This window comes from Glycine max, chromosome 8, assembly GCF_000004515.6.
Source record: "Glycine max cultivar Williams 82 chromosome 8, Glycine_max_v4.0, whole genome shotgun sequence".
NCBI classification, from domain to species: Eukaryota; Viridiplantae; Streptophyta; class Magnoliopsida; order Fabales; family Fabaceae; genus Glycine; species Glycine max.
In genome coordinates this window covers 12,864,998-12,883,539 of record NC_038244.2, presented here as the reverse complement: position 1 = coordinate 12,883,539, position 18,542 = coordinate 12,864,998, and the positions used below count along the sequence as shown (strand labels likewise).

The 18,542-nt window shown below is 33.2% G+C and overlaps 2 protein-coding genes across 2 annotated transcripts; one reads left to right on the top strand and one right to left on the bottom strand.

Annotated features, from left to right (window-relative positions):
- Positions 1 to 1,674: 1,674 nt before the first annotated feature.
- LOC100791209 (transcription factor MYB26) lies at positions 1,675 to 3,771 on the top strand. The gene is made up of 3 exons (XM_003532858.3): positions 1,675 to 1,855; positions 2,078 to 2,207; positions 2,855 to 3,771. Exons 1-3 carry the CDS (start codon positions 1,726 to 1,728, stop codon positions 3,576 to 3,578), a joined length of 984 nt encoding a protein of 327 aa, XP_003532906.1. The 5' UTR covers positions 1,675 to 1,725; the 3' UTR covers positions 3,579 to 3,771.
- Positions 3,772 to 13,417: 9,646 nt separating this feature from the next.
- NAC166 (NAC domain-containing protein 166) lies at positions 13,418 to 17,969 on the bottom strand. The gene is made up of 4 exons (XM_003532857.5): positions 17,623 to 17,969; positions 17,054 to 17,334; positions 15,402 to 15,776; positions 13,418 to 13,880 (listed from the first exon to the last, which is right to left on the bottom strand). The coding sequence occupies exons 1-4, from the start codon at positions 17,777 to 17,779 to the stop codon at positions 13,647 to 13,649; spliced, it is 1,047 nt and encodes a 348-aa protein (XP_003532905.1). The 5' UTR covers positions 17,780 to 17,969; the 3' UTR covers positions 13,418 to 13,646.
- Between the last annotated feature and the right edge of the window lie 573 nt (positions 17,970 to 18,542).

Here is an 18,542-nt window from a genome sequence, read left to right as displayed (position 1 = left end):
CAATCAGTCAATTCTGACAAAAACAAAAAAACAAAATGGCATAAAATTATTTTCAAAGATCATACTAACTTTGTTGAAGATTTGAAAGACCCACCGAAATGGATTTACCATGACACCATAATTTTCCCAAAGCCTAACGTGCAATTCAGAGTATACATAAATTAGATTACTTATTATCATGTGTTTCCCTGTTGTTCAAGTACACTTGTTTCCGTATTTGTGACTCAACATTTCTGTTTGCAAATTCATTTTATGTTAATTGTCGGGGTGCAATCAATGGTAATGGGCCTCAGCCTACGAAAGTCGAGAGAGAATTTCAATCAGCACTCGTCAGTGTCATGGCTACAAAGACACTCAATTTGACCTTAGAGAGGGACAACATTAATTCATGAGTGAACCTGAAGATTCAAGTCCAGCTCATTTCTCTAAACGTGATTTGCTTCTCTAAACCAATGGGGTCGTTTCTTTTTCCTTTATTTTAATTTATTCATTGTCGGTTTCTTAAATAAGCATGTCACGTTTGACTATTTATGGGATAAACAAAAGTTAAGTAGCTGGCAAAGGAATGACATGTACGTAGACAAAAAGGCAAAAATCTTGTTAGGAATAAGCTACTTTATAACATATATACGTATACAACCTTGTGTTAAAAGAGAAAATAAGTTATGTAATGAGAATATAAATATATTTATATCATTATTTAATTATAATTTTTTATATAATAAATTTATTAATTTTAATAATAATTATTATCTTAAAAATTATACTTTGATTTTTTATTGTTTGAAAATGTATAATTATTTTATATTGTTAAATATATGATCGATAAATTTTTTATCTATTAATTAAAAGTATATTATAAATAATATATTTTATCCCATTTTCGCTTGAGGTATAAGTTAGACAAACTCAAAAAGTAAAATATTAGTACTATTCAAATTAAAATGGAAATTTTCTGTAAAAATTTGTATGAATCCTGCTTATTTACTTTTTCATTTTTTGCAAATAATCATATAAATAAGTGTATATTTACTTTATTTTGCATCTTATTTTCATCTCATTATTTATCACATCAAATTATTTATTATCATATCCATTATTTTTTTTTTATCTTTGTCCATTATTTTTCACCTTTCTTCTTTTTTTAAAAACACAGATTTTAATTGGGTGCGGGTCTCACAATTTTTTTTTACTATTCTTTCACTTTTTAAGATTTTTCAAACAATCAAAAGAGAAAATAAAAAAAAAGAAAAAGAAAAAGTGATGTTTCCCTCAATCTACCCTTGTTCATGTATACCATACAAGAGTTTCCAATACGAGTGAGACAAGCCCTTTTTCTCCTATTGTAATTTTATGGGATCCCATATGTTTGATTAAACGCCTAAACAAAATTATGAAAATGGGTAAAGTACGCTCATTACCTCATCACAGTTTTACCAAAAGTCTTAGTGCACATTTGTTGCCGTTTGGATAAAATGATAGAAAGGATCCATCGATCCTTGCACTTGTCTGACACTCTAGCAATTAACCTTCCCTCTCACTCCTTGACCCCACCAATACATTTCTATAATGAGTCACAATTTTGATTCCATAGGGGTATAGGGACCCACATGAATTATATCACCACCACCATGGTCTTCATTTATAAATGAAGTGTTGCAAAAAAAACCTCAATTGCTAGCTCAATATTCTCTCAAGAGAGGAGTGTTTGCACATAACTTAGAGATGGGCCACCGTTGCTGCAGCAAGCAGAAGATCAAAAGAGGGTTATGGTCTCCTGAAGAAGATGAGAAACTTCTTAGATATATCAACACACATGGACATAAAAGTTGGAGTTCAGTGCCAAAATTTGCAGGCATACATTTGTCTCGTATTACTACATATTATTTCAATCAATGTTCACATGACACATATTAAAGTCTTATTAGTTCCTTTCTTATTAGCTGAGAGACACACACATATGCGTGATGTAAAAAGATTGATTGAAATCATGATTATATAATAGTTCCTGATCATATATTAATAATTTCTTGTGTGATAGAACAAATAAAAGATGATGTGGTTTTTTAATGTGCAGGCTTGCAAAGATGTGGGAAGAGTTGCAGGTTGAGATGGATTAATTATCTGCGGCCAGATCTGAAGAGGGGTTCCTTCACTGCTGAAGAAGAGCAGATCATAATTGACATCCATAGAATTCTTGGAAACAGGTAAAGAATATATATTACTAGCACAGAAAATGAGACAGAAAGAGTAGTAAAAGAAGAATAGGATCCTTCAATAATTTTACTAAGATAAATGTTAACTAATGTTCATGTTATTTATTAAAATAATTTTTTTTATTGAGATACATAAAATTATGTTACTCACAATAATGTTTATGTTTTCTTATTATTTGTACAGTAAATATTTTTTTTAATTTTTTAATTAATGTCCTAAAAATACTAGTTAATAAAATCTTTTTACTAAAAGTAATAAAAAAAGTATTATTTGTCCTTACAAGATTTGCCAGACAACCAAGAAACCACTGATAAAGATGAATATACCCCTTTTGATATCCATATAATACATAACCATGACCTTAATATAATCAACTCTCAAGAAGATCTTCGACCATCTAATTTTCCTTCATCCTCTCATATTCAGTTTTAACACAAGAATTCAAATTTTGTGTCCATCTCTCTCTTGATAGACATTAAAAAACTTTTATATATGACATGATTAATGTTTATGAGAAAAGAGATAATACACGTGCTGGACATGATTTAATTATCATATACATGAGAGGATGTGTATATAATTCAGTGCAAGGACATGCATATATTCATCAATGCCATGTGTTATTGGTCTACTGCAGATGGGCACAAATAGCCAAGCACCTACCAGGAAGAACAGACAATGAGGTCAAGAATTTCTGGAACTCATGCATAAAAAAGAAGCTCATTTCACAAGGCTTAGATCCACAAACCCACACTCTCCTGTCTTCTCATAGGAGAAGCTCAGCATGTACCATCTCCAATAATATCCATCAAAATTCCAATTCCATTTTCATTATGAGTTCACACATACCAAATGCACCCTTTGAAACTACTTGTCAAACCTTTTCTACATTACCTAAACCTCCACCAAACATTGTTCAAACCCCCTCTAGCATTGTTTCCTCAGAATTTCAAACATTATCAACTATTCTTTCAGATGATGGAGAACCCCTCCAACATTTGCCTTATGAACTATTAATGGAAAACGCCACCAACATTTGTTCACCTACATACATGAACCCCTCAGCAGTTGAATTGTGTAACGATGACAACAATGTGAATTGGGTTTCAAGACTTAATGTTCATGATTTCAGTGCTCAAACACTGGAAGAAGGAGCACAAGTACTGCAGGTGCAGCAAGAGAAGGGCAAAACTTTTGATGATAAGGGAAGTGATGTGAGAGAAGCTAACAAGGGAAATCTTGAAACCAGTGTTTCTTTTGAGAGTTCTAACTTTGATCTTGGGTTTTTGGAGAGTGTACTTACCTCTGAATTCATCTCTCATGATCTCAATTGTATGGATGAACTTGCATGGAACTTTTAGACCATACTTCAAATATATTCGTTGTTTGTGTATATTAGAAAGCAAGTTTCGTTCCAAGTATATGAGTATGATGTGCATGTAATTAATGATCTATATATTTGTAGCCATAAAATATGGTAATTTTGCTAACACTAAGACTAGTTGGAATGAAGAAGAGAAATGAAAATTGCATGTCATGAAATTTGAAAATGGTTTGGAGCTGTTAGAAAATGGGATTTTGAGTCTTGGTTTTTCTGGTGGTTTCTTGTTAAGAAAATAAACATAGACAAAAGAAACTGCGGGAATTCTTAATGCAAATCTTGCTTCTTACGTCCCTTATTTACTTATCTGTTTAATCATAGTTACGATCAGGTGAACTTTGAGGAAAATAATGGATATCACAGAATTTAAACATCATAGTCCATTTTTTTTTTTTGAAAGACATCATAGTCCATTTATAACTTACTCTAAATTACTATTGACAATTCACTTTGAAAGATCTTTAAATGCAGTACTTTAATAATGGGATAGTACTTTTAAAATGAAAATATTACTAAAAAGTAGTATTAATATTTCACTACTATAAATATCTTGTGAACATCAAAATTATTAATTTTTCTTTTTCATTACTATATTAACAAAATGACACATAAAATAGTTGTAATTTTTTTATTTAAAATAAGTTTGGAATTATTAAATGTCATATGCATATTAATCATATATGGTAAAATAAATCAACGAGAATAATAAAAAAAGTAAATGAATAAAATAAATAGAATATGATAAAGCTCGAAATTTTTGTTGTGAAATTAATAAATAAAATAAAATAATTGTTAGAATATACTATTATTTAAAACACCTTAAGGACCATCAAATTGTCACAATTTAGATATTCCAAATTAAATTAAAATATTACCATGGTAACTAATGAGATCATGATGAGATAACATAATATGTGTGTAATTATGTACAATTATTATCTCGTACTCAATTTCTTTAGTCTAGACGTAATCTTAGGAGTTTTATTTGGAGAATCAATCGTTATAGCTCAATCTTAAGAGATTTTGTTGTAACTCTCTCGTATATATTTATGACTTAGCAAAACATGAAATACAGAACATAATTATTCTGTTATAGAATCCTTTATGGAATTATGGTATAAGACCAACGACAACTTGAGAACTGGACGAGAAAAAAGGATAACAGTGCGTGAAAATGTTGTGTACAGTGGTGGTACAAGTGCAAACACCAGGATCTCAGAAGGAGACAGTTCAAGTTTCATTAGGCTTACTACAGAGCAGTGACAGATGCTGATAGAATTACAAAATGCTCAGAAAACAAATTCTAATGACAAGATGACAGGTGAGCGTGATACCAATACATGGATAATTGGCACAGGGGCTTCCAACCACATGACTGGAAACCTGAATCATATGCATGAAATACGAGATATTCAAAGTTGTCCAGTTGAACTTCCTAATGGACAACATATGACAGCGATTAAAGAAGGAAGTGTGATGCTAGATGGAGTCTTAAAACTTACTAATGTTCTCTATGTGCCTAAATTGAATTGTAATTTGATATTTGTTTCACAGATGATGGATGAATTGAAATGTGTTGTTCAATTCACTAATAAGTTATGTGTTGTGCATGATCGTGTTTTGAGAACGCTAATTGGAGCAGGTGAACGGAGGGATGGGCTCTATTTCTTCAGAGGAGTTTGAAATGTGAGAACTTACAAAACTGATGGTTTGCATTTCATGAACTTGTGACATTAACGATTGGGATATCCTTCCTTGAAGATCACCCAATTGATTCCTGAGGTTAGAAAACACAAACATAGCAATGTAGTGAATAAAACATGTGAAGTCTATTTTAGAGCCAAACAAACTACAGAAAATTTTTCTTTGAGTGAACATAAAGCCAATAGTGCAATTGAATTAGTTCATTGTGATTTATGGGGATCATATAGAACTCTTTCTACTTGTGGTGCTTTTTATTTTCAGACAATAGTTGATGATTATTCACGTGATGTATGAGTATATCTATTAGCTGATAAATGAGAAGTATCGACAATGCTTCACAATTTTTTGCTTCAAAATATTTAGAAATGATAATGGGACAAAATTCACATGCACGAAATGATATTTTCTTGATCGTGGAATAATTTTTCAAACATCTTGCATTGGAGCACCCCAACAAAATGGGAGAGTGGAATGAAAACATAGACATATTTTGAATATGGCTCTAGCACTGCGATTTCAAGGTAATCTTCCTATTAAGTTTTGGGGGAAATGTATTTTAACTACAACATATTTGATCAACCGAACTCCTTCCACTATTTTGAATGGAAAAACTTCATATGAGATGCCACATGGGCAACAACTTGCATATGAACATTTGGGAATATTTGGCTCTTTATGTTACGCCCATAATCAAAGAAGGAATGGTGATAAATTTGCAAGTAGGAGTAAGAAGTGTGTGTTTATTGGCTACCCATATGGCAAGAAAGGGTGGGAGCTATTTGACTTAAAAACAAAAGAGATTTTTGTCTCTCGAGATGTTAAATTCTTTGAGACCAAGTATCCTTTTCTATTGGTGTTACTACCAGAAAAAATGTTCTTTCTAAAAATTGGAGCTGTGAAAAAATTGTTGATGATGTGACTGATGGTGTAAAAGAAATGGATCACACAGGAGGTATTGAAGAAAGTAGTAATATGACAATGGATGATAGAGGGTGAGCCAGATGCAGGGTTTGATGAACAAGGTGTTACTCTACAAAATATGGACACACAAGATATAGTGTTTCCATCTATATCACCAACCAAGTCATTATTCGGTAGAGGACATAGAACCAAATAACCTTTTACTCGATTGCAAGATTATGTGACAAATACCACCAAAAGATTGAGCTCATCTAATTGTTCACCCTCTCCAAAGGCAAACTCAGGTGCATCCCATCCCATAACTGATTATGTGAATTATGACCATTTTTCTTTTGCACATCATGCTTTTCTTGCATCCATTTCACAGGAAAAGGAGCTTGTCACTTATATTGATGCAATGAAAGACAGTCGGTGGAGAGATGCAATGAAAAGTAAGATACATGCACTTGAGACCAATGGAACTTGGACAATCACACAATTGCCTCTAGGAAAAAAAGAACTTGGTTGCAAGTGGGTGTACAAAATAAAGCATAAATATGATGGAAGTGTAGAACAATTCAAAGCACGGTTAGTAATTCTTGACAATCATCAAAAGAAGGGGATCGATTACATAGAGACTTTTGCACCCGTTGTAAAAATGGTAACGGTATGCACAGTGTTAGCCGTAGCAGCCACACGAGCTTGGGAATCACATTAGATGGATGTGCACAATGCATTCTTACATGGGGACCTTGAGGAGGTTGTGTACATGAAGCCACCTCCTGGCTTTCTTCCTTAGCAATATGGCATGGTGTGTAAATTTAACAAGTCCTTATATGGACTAAAACAGGCGTCTAATTGTTGGTTTGCCAAGTTATCCGCTGCACTAAAAAAACACTACGGATTTTAGCAATCTCTTTCTGATTATTCTCTTTTCGTCTTGCAAAGACCGGGGGTACATATTGTAGTGTTGGTGTATGTTGATGACCTAATCATTTCGAGTGATAATCATGAAGCTATCACCGAATTTAAAGCCTATTTACACAATTGCTTTCACATGAAAGACTTGGGGATCCTCAAATATTTCTTGGGTGTTGAAGTGGCGTGATCTTCCACGAGTATCTTTCTCTGTCAACACAAATATACTTTGGACATTATAGCCGAAGCTGGACTTCTAAGAACTAAGCCATCAAATGTGCCAATTGAACAGAATCATTGTCTAGCACTTGCAGCAAACTTGCCTTTTCCTCGTCCTGATCAGTATAGGCGGTTAGTAGGTCATCTCATTTACCTCTGTCTTACCAGACCCGAGCTTTCATACTGTGTGCATGTCTATCTCAATTTATGCAAGCGCCTAAAGAGGCCCATTGCGAGGTTGTTCTCTGTGTTGTTTGATACCTAAAAGGGAATCTAGGACAGAATGTTTTGTTGCGTAAGGATTGTGACCTGCAACTATCTGGTTGGTGTGACTCTGATTGGGATGGATGTCCTTTAACTCGTAGATCCCTTACCGGATGGTTTATTCTACTTAGATCTTCTCCAATTTCATGAAAAACTAAGAAACAACAAACAATATCTCACTCATCTGCTAAGGCTGAGTATCGATCCATGGCAGCTGTAACAGGAGAATTGAAATGATTAAAAGGTCTTCTCCATAGTCTTGGTATCTCTCATTCTCAGTCTATGCGACTTCATTGTGATAGTCAAGCAGCGCTTCATATTGTCAAGAACCCGGTTTTTCATGAGTGCACCAAGCACATCGAAGTGGACTGCCACTTCATTCGTGACGAGTATCTCAGTGCAATATTGCACCTACTTATGTTTCTACACATGCACAATTAACTGACATTTTTACTAAGGCTCTTGATCCCACTCAATTCACCTATTTGTTGTGCAAGTTGAGGATATGTAATTTACATGCTCCAACTTGAGGGGGTAATGAGATAATGATGAAATAACATAATTTGTATTCAATTATATATAATTATTATCCCGTATTATTAATGTGTGATCATGTAAATCAATTTGTTTAGTCTAGACATAATCTTAGGAGTTTTATTTGGAGAATTGTAGATCAATCTTAAGAGATTTTGTTGTAACTTTTTTGTATATATTCATGTCTTAACAAAACATGAAATACATAATAGAATTATTCTGTTATAGAATCCTTTAATAACATAATTAATTCTTTTAGCACAAAATATCTGTAAAAATAAAATAATTGCTAAAATTATTTCACCAAAATATGTTCGAGATCTCCAATATACCACAACTTTGGTCCCCTACGTTAAATTTATGATATTAAAACGACATCATTCCTAAATTAATTTTTTTGTAAATCTCTTAAAATAAGATAAAGCATCCGAAACTGAATTTGGAAACGAAATCTTTGGGCTCAAATGGGAGCACAAAAGCCCCAAATTAAACCTAAGCCTACATCTTTTCTAAGAAATTGCTATTTACACTTCTCAGTCTTTATTTTGTACACTCTTCTTTCAAAAACAATTCTTCCCAAAGTACACTTTTGTGGCATAAATCTCGCTCTCGGTGTGATGCGGTGAAAGTGGCCTTTCGATAATGGTTGCTGGTTGCGGGATTTGGAGTCTCTGGTGCTTTTTAGTAGCGCTTGGTTTGAGGAAGCGTTTTTTATTTTTATTTTCTGTTTTTATTTTTTAAAAATAATTTTTATTTTTAAATTATTAAGATTTAGAAAATATGTTTGTTTTGACTTATTATTTGTCTGTTTTCAAAAAATAAAATTTTAACTATTTTTAATAAAAGTTTCTGAAATATTTACTGTTAAAATTCTGAATTTTTATATAACATGAGCTTATTCCACACTTAAAAAATGAGCTAAAAAGACCATGTAGAAAAATCATAAGCCAAGAGGTTTCTTTCAGACATTTATCAAACAGTATTGGTGTTTCTTCCAAGAGGTTCTATTTGACATACAAATTGATAAGTAGAAATAGTCAAAATTGTTTTGGGGTGGTACCCATTTCCAATGAGAGAAGGTTACAACTCTGAGCCAACAAGAAACACTTGAGTCAACATCTTTCCATGACATTCAAGACATGCATGGCTCAATTCCTTCTCCGCATCTTTCCATCGCATCCATCCACCTTCCAAACCGATATGACAATAACCACAATCCTGGGGTGCCGTCGAAAATGTAAGGAACCTCAACAATGTTGTCGATCTTGTGCAAGACCTTGCCGTCGGAGTCTCTGGCCTCGCTTTCCCACGTGAGCGTTTGTGAGTAGCAGTGGCGAGGGGGATGCAGTTACCGGTGATGGAGAGGTCACGGTAGAGAAAGGAGATGAAAAAGCTACAGTCTTCTGGAGATGATGAGATCGAAGAAAAAACAAGTGTCACCGCGTTTTATTCTGTTCGGAAACGTTGGAAACGATTATTTTTTGTTTTTAAGTTTTCGCTTCTTTTAGAAAATATTTTCATTCACCATTTTTCAAAAATTGAAACAAATGCATTTTTAACCTCATTTTCTATTTTCACCGAAAATGAAAATAGAAAACGGACAAATCAAGCGTCATCTTAGTTTTTACTTGGTTCGATGCTCATCAAGATTGGTTCAAGTGTTCAACAGTAAGTGAAACATACAGCAAATGTTAAGAGATACTATTTTTAGTTTTTTAAAAAAAGACTGTTATGTTGGATTCTTTGTTAATATGTGGTCCTTTTTATTTCTAAAAATTAATAATAAATAATTTTTTGTTAACTTTTTATTAGCATAGAATGGCCCTGATTCTCATTTATGATTCATTTAGGCTTGAGGTTGGGGTGACTGGGATAATCTTCTAACGAAAACTAGTCTTGACATTAGCAAGAGACCATTTCTGCATCTCCAGCACAAATTTGACGTGAAAAAAAATGTTGGGTCAACTTCCATACTTTGACGTCCAGCAATTGGCTAGTGCATCCCAATCAGATTCAAGGGAAAGAAAGACTATATATGGGTGTGTTTGATTTAGGGTGGAAGGAGGGGAAATAAAAAAAAAATGTATTTTTCATGTTTTCATGTGGGACTCACAATTTTTTTACTCTAAATCAAAGACATCCAACATTTGTAACTAGACAATGTTTTTACTCTCATCATCCGTTGTGATACCATCATGTCAGATATAAGAAAAGAGTCACAATATTACTAAAATGAAAAGGAAAGAAAAATTAATGATGTGGTCCTCTTTATTATCATATCTACAAGTCAATTCTTCCCTTTTGCTTTTGTTTTCTCTTGTTTGTGATGAGATGTGGTTCTCAAGGCACGTGACTTAGTGTATCTTTGGGTTAAAGTTGAAAATTTTATTTTAGAGTACTTTTGCAAAATAAATCTTGATCTTATTTTTATAAAAGAATTTAATGGTTATGTACAGATAACATAAAATAGTTTTAATATAAATCATTGTTAATATGATTTTTAAGGTGATTATTATAAAAGTCACCAAATTTATAACCATACATAATGATTAGTGTTTGAATGATGGTATAAAACTAATTAACATTATTGATACATAACCTTTTATCTATTTATAGAAACTTGATATCAGACAAAATATAAGAGTTATCATACTTTTGAGGATAACATGATAGTTAAAGAGGAGTGTATGTTTCTAACACTTGTAGTGAAAAAATAGGATCTATTTTGCGTATTCTTGAAGTAACAATTTTTTTCAATAGTATGAAAATTCTACGAGTATCCACATTGAGACTAATCTTTACTATCAATTATTTGATGAGCGAAACTCTAAATGTTTTTTAAAATAAATCTTGTTTGAATTAAAAAGAATTATATAGAAAGTAATTATTTTATGTTTCCTTGTTTGATTTGTTTGAATATTAAAAATGTGTATGCTCGAATTTCTATAATGATGATTGTACTTTATTAATTAAATTGTGTGCTTTGATAATTATAGTTAATTCATTAATTTCTATGTGTTTAATATGATGGGCTAAGATTAAAAAAAGATGTTAGTTTCGGACTTAGAAAATAGAAATAAAAATAAGAGCTGAAGGGGTGTGAAAAGTAAAAACATCTTTTAAAACATATGGCATGTTTCTAAAATACGTACAAACAGCAATTGAAGATGTGTGTAACAGACTTGGTCCATATTACTTCTTACCCAACAGAAGCCCAAAACAGAATTTTTATGAGCCTTTAACTTACCCAACCACCTTAATTAGAAGGAGGTTGTGTGTGTGTGTGATGTGAAGGGGGACATGACCTAAGTAGGTGTAAGCGCGTTCCTTAATTTCCTTCGTTGGCCTACTTTGCCACCTTAATTTGTCAAGCCTTGTCTAACCCAAGAGCTTATGAATTCCACTCCTCACAACCTCATTATGCACACTTAAGCAAAGCTCTTGGAGAGGATTTAAGAGAGAGTTAAAGTGAGAGTCTAAGAAAAGAAAAAATTGAAAGCTTCTCCCCTTGGTGGTGGTGGGTGGCGCAACAAGTAGCAGAGGAAGGAAGAAGTTTTCAATCTTCATCAAGCTAGGAGAAAAAGGTATGGATATGATGGGGTTGTATTTTTCACTATTATGTTCGACCAAAACTTTTAAAACATAATTTCTATTTCATTTACTCAAGTAATTCACCATTAAGACATTCTATAACAATCAACAAAAATTCACATTTTTACCCTTTTAAAATGAATACATTTTTAACAAATTTGTCAACTAAAGAAAAATGATAAATAATAATAATAATAATAATAATAATTCCTATAGTCTACCCACATTTTTACAAGAAAGGCTAGAACAATAAACCCAAAATACCCAATTAAGCCTACAAGGCTTCCTCGAGGACATTTTCCTCTTCTTCGTTTTGCTCCTCAGCGTCAATGGCTTTTGTCGTGGCATCTTCACCTCATCTTCGTCACTCGTTCAAGGTCGTCCATCATTATCTTAAAAATAAAGTTGTGTGGGTTAGTCCTCCACCTCGATCTTATGTTTCAAGCAAATGAACCATTCAGTTTACAATCATATATACACGATAAGCACATGCACGCTCATTAACTTATTCTTTTGACTAACTCATCTGGTTTCATACTTTGGGCCCAAATGCCTCTGATCGCCCAGCCATAGAGGACTTAAATCTTTACCTGGGTGACATCTTGGCCTAAATGCCTTGCCATGGTACAACAGGTAGAGTGCTCTCACTGGACTTGGATATGCATGCTCAACATTCATTAGGATTGTCGAGCTGGTTGCATGAGTTCCCTACCCTCGTTGAGGTATCAAAACCTAACACCTTATCCTCATCCCTAAGGACTATTGTTTGGTCCAACATACATACCTCATGTACCACTGTGGTCACCCATCCACCTCAGGCTCATGTACCACTGAGATTGCATTTAGGGGTCTTTCTCCTCTTCACGATCACTTTGGCTGGCTTACTCATTTCTTTTTAGTAAACTAGCAACGTGCTCATCACTGGCCAATGGTTATACCATTAGTTAATAATTCATTTTGATTTATCGTCGTCTTGCCTCACAGACTATCCATGCCACTTAGGCATTCATGCACACCGCAAAGGCTATTATGCCATTCAACCTATCTTTCTTCTTGTCCTTGCCAAAAATGATGTGATATTTGACCACATGAACTAAAAAAGTTAAAGAACAAAAATATCGGGATCTTAGACTGGTCAAAATTTTGTTTAAGGATTACAAGTAAAAATTTAAAAAAGTTCAAAAATTAAAAACATAATTAACACTTTAACAAATTAAAATGAAAATCTAAATTTTTAAACTATCAATTTTTTATCAAATGAGAAAATAGGTCAGAATATTAATTGTTAGGTTTTTGTTAAGAATGTTAGGGGGGTTGATTTGATCTCGGGACCTCTCTCTCTTTTCTTGAACCCTTAAATTCATTCTCAATTACTAAATTAGTCTTATAACTCTATTCACCTTTAATATATAGTACCTCTCATATACAATTTACGCTAATTTGATCAAACTTATGTCCAGATGGACATATATATCAAGGATATCTCAAATATTCGAAGATTTAAAGTTTTTTGAAGATAACAATTAACAAAATTAAAGCACTTGTGAGACATTGAAGCATATAAAACATCACAGTTGGAAATTTGCCTCATCCATTTTCTTTCCGAAGTGGGGAAGAGATTTAAACACCAACATAAAAGAAGGAAGAACTCATATAAAAGTAGGAAGAACAACCCCTACAAAAAACGAAGAACACAGAATGAAAAAAGATAAAACAAAAAAAAATTGAAAACCAATTGTATGCGAGCCCCCCTTGGCTCAGCATATTCTACTATATGTTTAGTACATTATATGTGTAGCCTTTTCTATGTGGCTGGAAAAACAATCCCCCATTTGTGTCGTTATTTTAGCCAACACAAGTTTCTCTGTGTCTAATGAATATTTTGATGCTATAGTTTGAGTCATCTTGGTTAGTGTAATCATTCTAGCATAGGAAAAGGGACGGAATTATCTTGAGTGCAACACAAAGAGATGATCTCTTCTAGTGTTCCATTCATGCAGTCCCTGTATCTGTCATATAACATGCAGTCATCGGTGACTTCTGGCTTCGTTGTCTTTGTCTCTGGTAAATTTATTTGTGGGAAATCTTCCATCACCAAAGGTGTGTATGGGAGTTGATAATGCATGTCAGCATAGCTAGGCATTTCTACATCCTGCACCATAATAGAAATTGTATAAATTAATCTCCAAAAACCAATGAACTAAAGTAGGAGGATTAATTCTTTCAAAAAAAAAGTAGGGGGATTAATTAATTGATACATTATGATGAATTGAGAAGATATTGAATTGAAATCAACAGTCTCTATTTTTTGTCCTACAAATTAAAAAGAGAAAGAATAATTCTAGGGTATCCTTGAAAAATAAGAATTTTGATACTGCTATAGAGAAACTCTCTCCCCCTCTTTCTCTCTCTTTTGCTGTTTCCGAGCCTATTCAATTATTGGGCCAAAAAAAAAACTGTACTAAAACCTTTAAAAAAAATTGGTACCAAAGCAGATCTTAATTAACAAAATGATATGTCGATAGTTTAGAAAATAATACAATATTTCTTGGTCATTAGTTTTTTTTTTACTAAAGTATATCGTTTTTTCAGTTGAGAGAACGTAGGAGATAGGAAATAGGGGCAGGTGATTGACTATGAAGAGACTTGTATAACGCATGCTAAATTGGAACTAAAGCACAACTTGGGAGTAGTGCAAGTGGCAAAAGAAAAGTGGGGTTAGAATTGTGGTTCATAGGCTTGAAAGGAAAAGAAATAAAAGGTGTTTTGTTTTGATTGAAGGGTGGAAGAGGCAAAATAAACTCGTTGAAGTCCCCAATCAAATGCATACATTGCTGTATGAACATTGAAAAGCTAGTTGAATGCTGACTCCTTATTCAGAAGCCGCTTCTCACTGAACTAGCTTTTGCTAAAATAGGAAATGATCCAGACATTACTCATAAAAAAGAGTGTGATTAAAGATAAAGATGTGTATGCAGATGTTTGATATGTGTGCTTTAGTTTTAGAAAACGTATCAATATCAACCCCGTGAGGAAAATGGGGGAGTAAAGACATCTTTACTTTGGAAAACGTTTTGAGTAGTCAGTCAAAAGAAGTTATAGGGGATGGTGAAGAAAAGCTAAATTAATTGGAGTCAGTCCAAATGAATTTTTGAGAAGTGATGAGCTTTATAAAAAGATAGGAACTTCATCATACTTCCAACTCTCTTCACTTTAAGATCAAAAGAAAACTCAAAGATATGCTATGTGGCCCCACTAATTGCAACATATATATCAATAGTAAACTGACACATGAGGACGGAATCATGTTCATGCACAAATATGCAAGCAATTAAGAGCTAGTAGTAATTTTGCAAAAAATTATGTGCGCCTTGAATTTATATAGCGGCAATATAAAGCAAATGTCGCTGGAAATGCAGGATTGGCAAAGGGAGCCATCATGAACATAAATGCCAAGGACAATGGAGAAAAAGGAAAAGTTAAAATACTTATAATCAGATCAATGTATATAATAATGATCATGCTATGGCCCACCTAATTGCTTTTTATATGTCTCCTATAAAACTATATGTTCATGCCACGTCTACGTGACTAGTACTATGATACAAACTCAAACAATCATATGAAATTCATTATTAAAATTTTGAAATTTAAAATTTAATTTAAATTTTACCTGAAATATATTTGTGGAGTATCCTATTCCCATTGTATATGAATTAGCTGCACTGTTTGCTTCATCACATGCAAATTGTGGTTGAAAATCTTCTGCTATGCCGGTATCTGTGGGTGTACATGCTCCTTGAGTGAGATCAGAGGAAGAAGCATCACAAGGAAATTTAGGGTGTTCATGATTGAGAATTTTTTCATCCACATTTTCCATTTCTCTAGAAATCTCAGTGCCACTTGAGTCTTCCCCTAACATTTGTTCTTCTGAGATCCACATTGATTCCTTCTTATTTGCAATCTCAGGTTGTTCTTCTTCGTTATTATTAGGTTTGGCTGGAATTTGAATCGTCTTCTTGAAAATGCGACACAGCGAATAGGAATCCTGTGATGTGATGAAAATTTTGTCAATACATGTGTATGTTAGTTAGCTTTTCATGATCAAAGTTCTTTTTTTTTTTTTTGGTTTGGCTTAAACACAATGAGTGCAAGAAAAGAGTAACGAACAAAAAAGCAAATTCAGAAAGAGTTTGGCAAAAGAAAAGGGTCGATGCAATAGTATGTAAGTCCATGGATCTGAATTTTTCATCATAGTGTGTGTCGATCACAAGGTGTTCTTTTTAAAGAGAACAAAAATAAAAGTAAGCAAATCATCATATAAAGAAAAAGAAAAAAAAAGGAATATATATTTCAGGCATGTGCATCCTTGTAGAACAAGGTTCAAAACAAAGATAGGATTAGCTACTCTGTATAAGCATAGAAAATGGGTATGGTCTAGTGAACTTGACTTGACTGTATGACCAAATAATTATCACTTAATCAGCAGATATAAATCAATCTTAAAAGAAGTGTACCTAAAACCCTCCGTCAATGATAAACCAATTTAGGAAAAGACTTAATTAAAGCAAGCACTAAGCAAGGATTTGGTCATTGGTCTCGTCTTATGAAGACTTTTGAGGCTTTTTAGGGTTTCTTCTATATACATTAATCATTCAATTATTATCAGCTACACTTTCAAAGGTGCCAAAAAGGAAAAAAAAAATCCATTTCCCTATACAATAGAAAATGATGATTTTACACTCCAATATAAGCTACACCTATATAAAAAGAAAAAAAATGGAAATTATGAGATGATGTGATGAATGATATAAGGAAAAAAGAGACATAGAAACAAAAAAAAATAAAAAATAAGAGGAGAGTAAGAGAAAATTTTGGAACGTATGAATCTTACTATTATTATTCTAGACCACAACCTAACGAACAAACAGTGTACAATAAACTGTTTGCTTCCTTTATTTTGTCTTTTTTTTTTTCAAAACCCTAGTCTTACTTTTTAATGATATTTATATTCATTAAACCTCAAAATTATTAATTAAGCTGATACCCCAGAAACAGGTTGCTTCTAAACAAGAGAGAGAGAGAGAAAAAAAAAATGAACCTGTACAAAGATAGAAAGTAACAGGCACATGATATAAACTGTTGGTGATTTTATTCGATCGTATTACATATTTACATAAGTAGGTCGATGAACTGAATGCAAAAGCTCAAATAAGACTCTTGCATATAAGTTTTAGTACCTCATATATATTCTATAAATTTTAAATAATGTTTCATTTTCTTGATGGAAAATAGATATTAAAAAAAGGGTACCATAAAATATACCTTCAAAGATGAGAGAGCAGTACCAGGAACTGATTCAATTAAACGGTATTCATGCATAACCCAGTTGGTTCTAATCCCATGTGGTGCTCTACCTCTATAGTACACCAATGTCTTCTTCATGCCAACTTGCTTCTTTTGAGAGTGCACTGGCCTATCTTTCCCTGTAGCTTTCCAGTATCCAGCTTGTGTTGCACGGTTAGTTCTTGACCCATTTGGGTACTTCCTGTCCCTAGGACTGTAAAAGTACCACTCCATGTCCTTGCTTGGGAGAAATGATTTATCTATATTTTTTTCAATTAAAAGAAACAATTGGAATTGAAGATGTATACAATATTAGTTTACTTGAACCATGAAATATAAATGATAATATATCTTGTACAAAATGAAGACTTGCTAGATGCTAATATTTATGTAATGGTGGGTATCATATGATATCACATACAATATATGTGTGAGTATATATATATATATAATACAAAATGAAGAACTTGATAAATGCTGATATTTATGCAATGATGTGAATAATATGATATCACTTATAAATAATAACAATATGTAAAATTATGTACCTGGCAAATCCCATGGTTCACACTTGTATAAATCAACTTCAGCAATGATTTCAAGCTCTATGGAGCGACCTGTTATTTTTCTCTCCAAGTAGTAAGCAACAAGCTCTTCATCAGTGGGGTGGAACCTAAACCCAGGTGGGAGACTCATTGGAGCCATTGCAAAGTTATTAGAGGGGGGGGGGGGGGGGGATTTGGAAATGGGTGGCACAGGACATGAACCAAAACAGCTTATAAGACATTGAACTAAATAGGCCACTGTTGAGATCAAAGTAGTGGGGACATCCCCCTGGAATTCATGTAAATTACAAAGAGTTCATTTTACGTGGCAAGCACAAAAGAAATAAAGCACTAAGGGTTGTGGTTAGGTTTGAGTAATTATGATGAGAATTGAGGGGCTAAAGTCTCAAAGGGCAAGCCTTTGGCTTTTGAACAGATTCTATGTGTAAGGTGTTGTGTGAAAACCTAGAGGGTGAGGATAAGAAGCTTCTCTGCTTTTGTCTGCTCACAAACTAACAAAAATCTGAGTCCCCTTCAAAAGGTTGTGTGGGCCACAAACCGTCCAACCCTACAACACGCAATACTAGGCCTATTTTAGTTAAATAATCGTTGTCACAAATTTTTTTCCGTATAATATATGGTATCTTTCATCATTATACTGTTACGTATTCCAGACATATAACAGATAGTATAATATAATTGATGCGTATGTACTACTTGTTTGAGGAGGTGTACGTATATGCATGTGATTTATGATGTCATGGTGTTTTCGAGATATCATAATTAGATTCTTAGCATTCCATGCAAAGAGAAATAAGGTATATATAGAACCTTATACGTATTGTAACATCATGCATGTGCAAGTTATTGTACCAAAGCTGCGCATAGTTTTCTTTCATAATACAATAATGAGAACAAGAAGA

Excerpts from the sequence above, each read along its gene's own strand:
- LOC100791209 (XM_003532858.3), top strand. The coding sequence starts at position 1,726 with ATGGGCCACCGTTGCTGCAGCAAGCAGAAGATCAAAAGAGGGTTATGG. Across the intron at positions 1,856-2,077 it reads TTCAGTGCCAAAATTTGCAG|GCTTGCAAAGATGTGGGAAG; the intron begins GCATACATTTGT and ends TTTAATGTGCAG. Across the intron at positions 2,208-2,854 it reads CATAGAATTCTTGGAAACAG|ATGGGCACAAATAGCCAAGC; the intron begins GTAAAGAATATA and ends GGTCTACTGCAG.
- NAC166 (XM_003532857.5), bottom strand. The coding sequence starts at position 17,779 with ATGGCTCCAATGAGTCTCCCACCTGGGTTTAGGTTCCACCCCACTGAT. Across the intron at positions 17,335-17,622 it reads TGAACCATGGGATTTGCCAG|ATAAATCATTTCTCCCAAGC; the intron begins GTACATAATTTT and ends AAAAAAATATAG. Across the intron at positions 15,777-17,053 it reads CTGCTCTCTCATCTTTGAAG|GATTCCTATTCGCTGTGTCG; the intron begins GTATATTTTATG and ends ATCACATCACAG.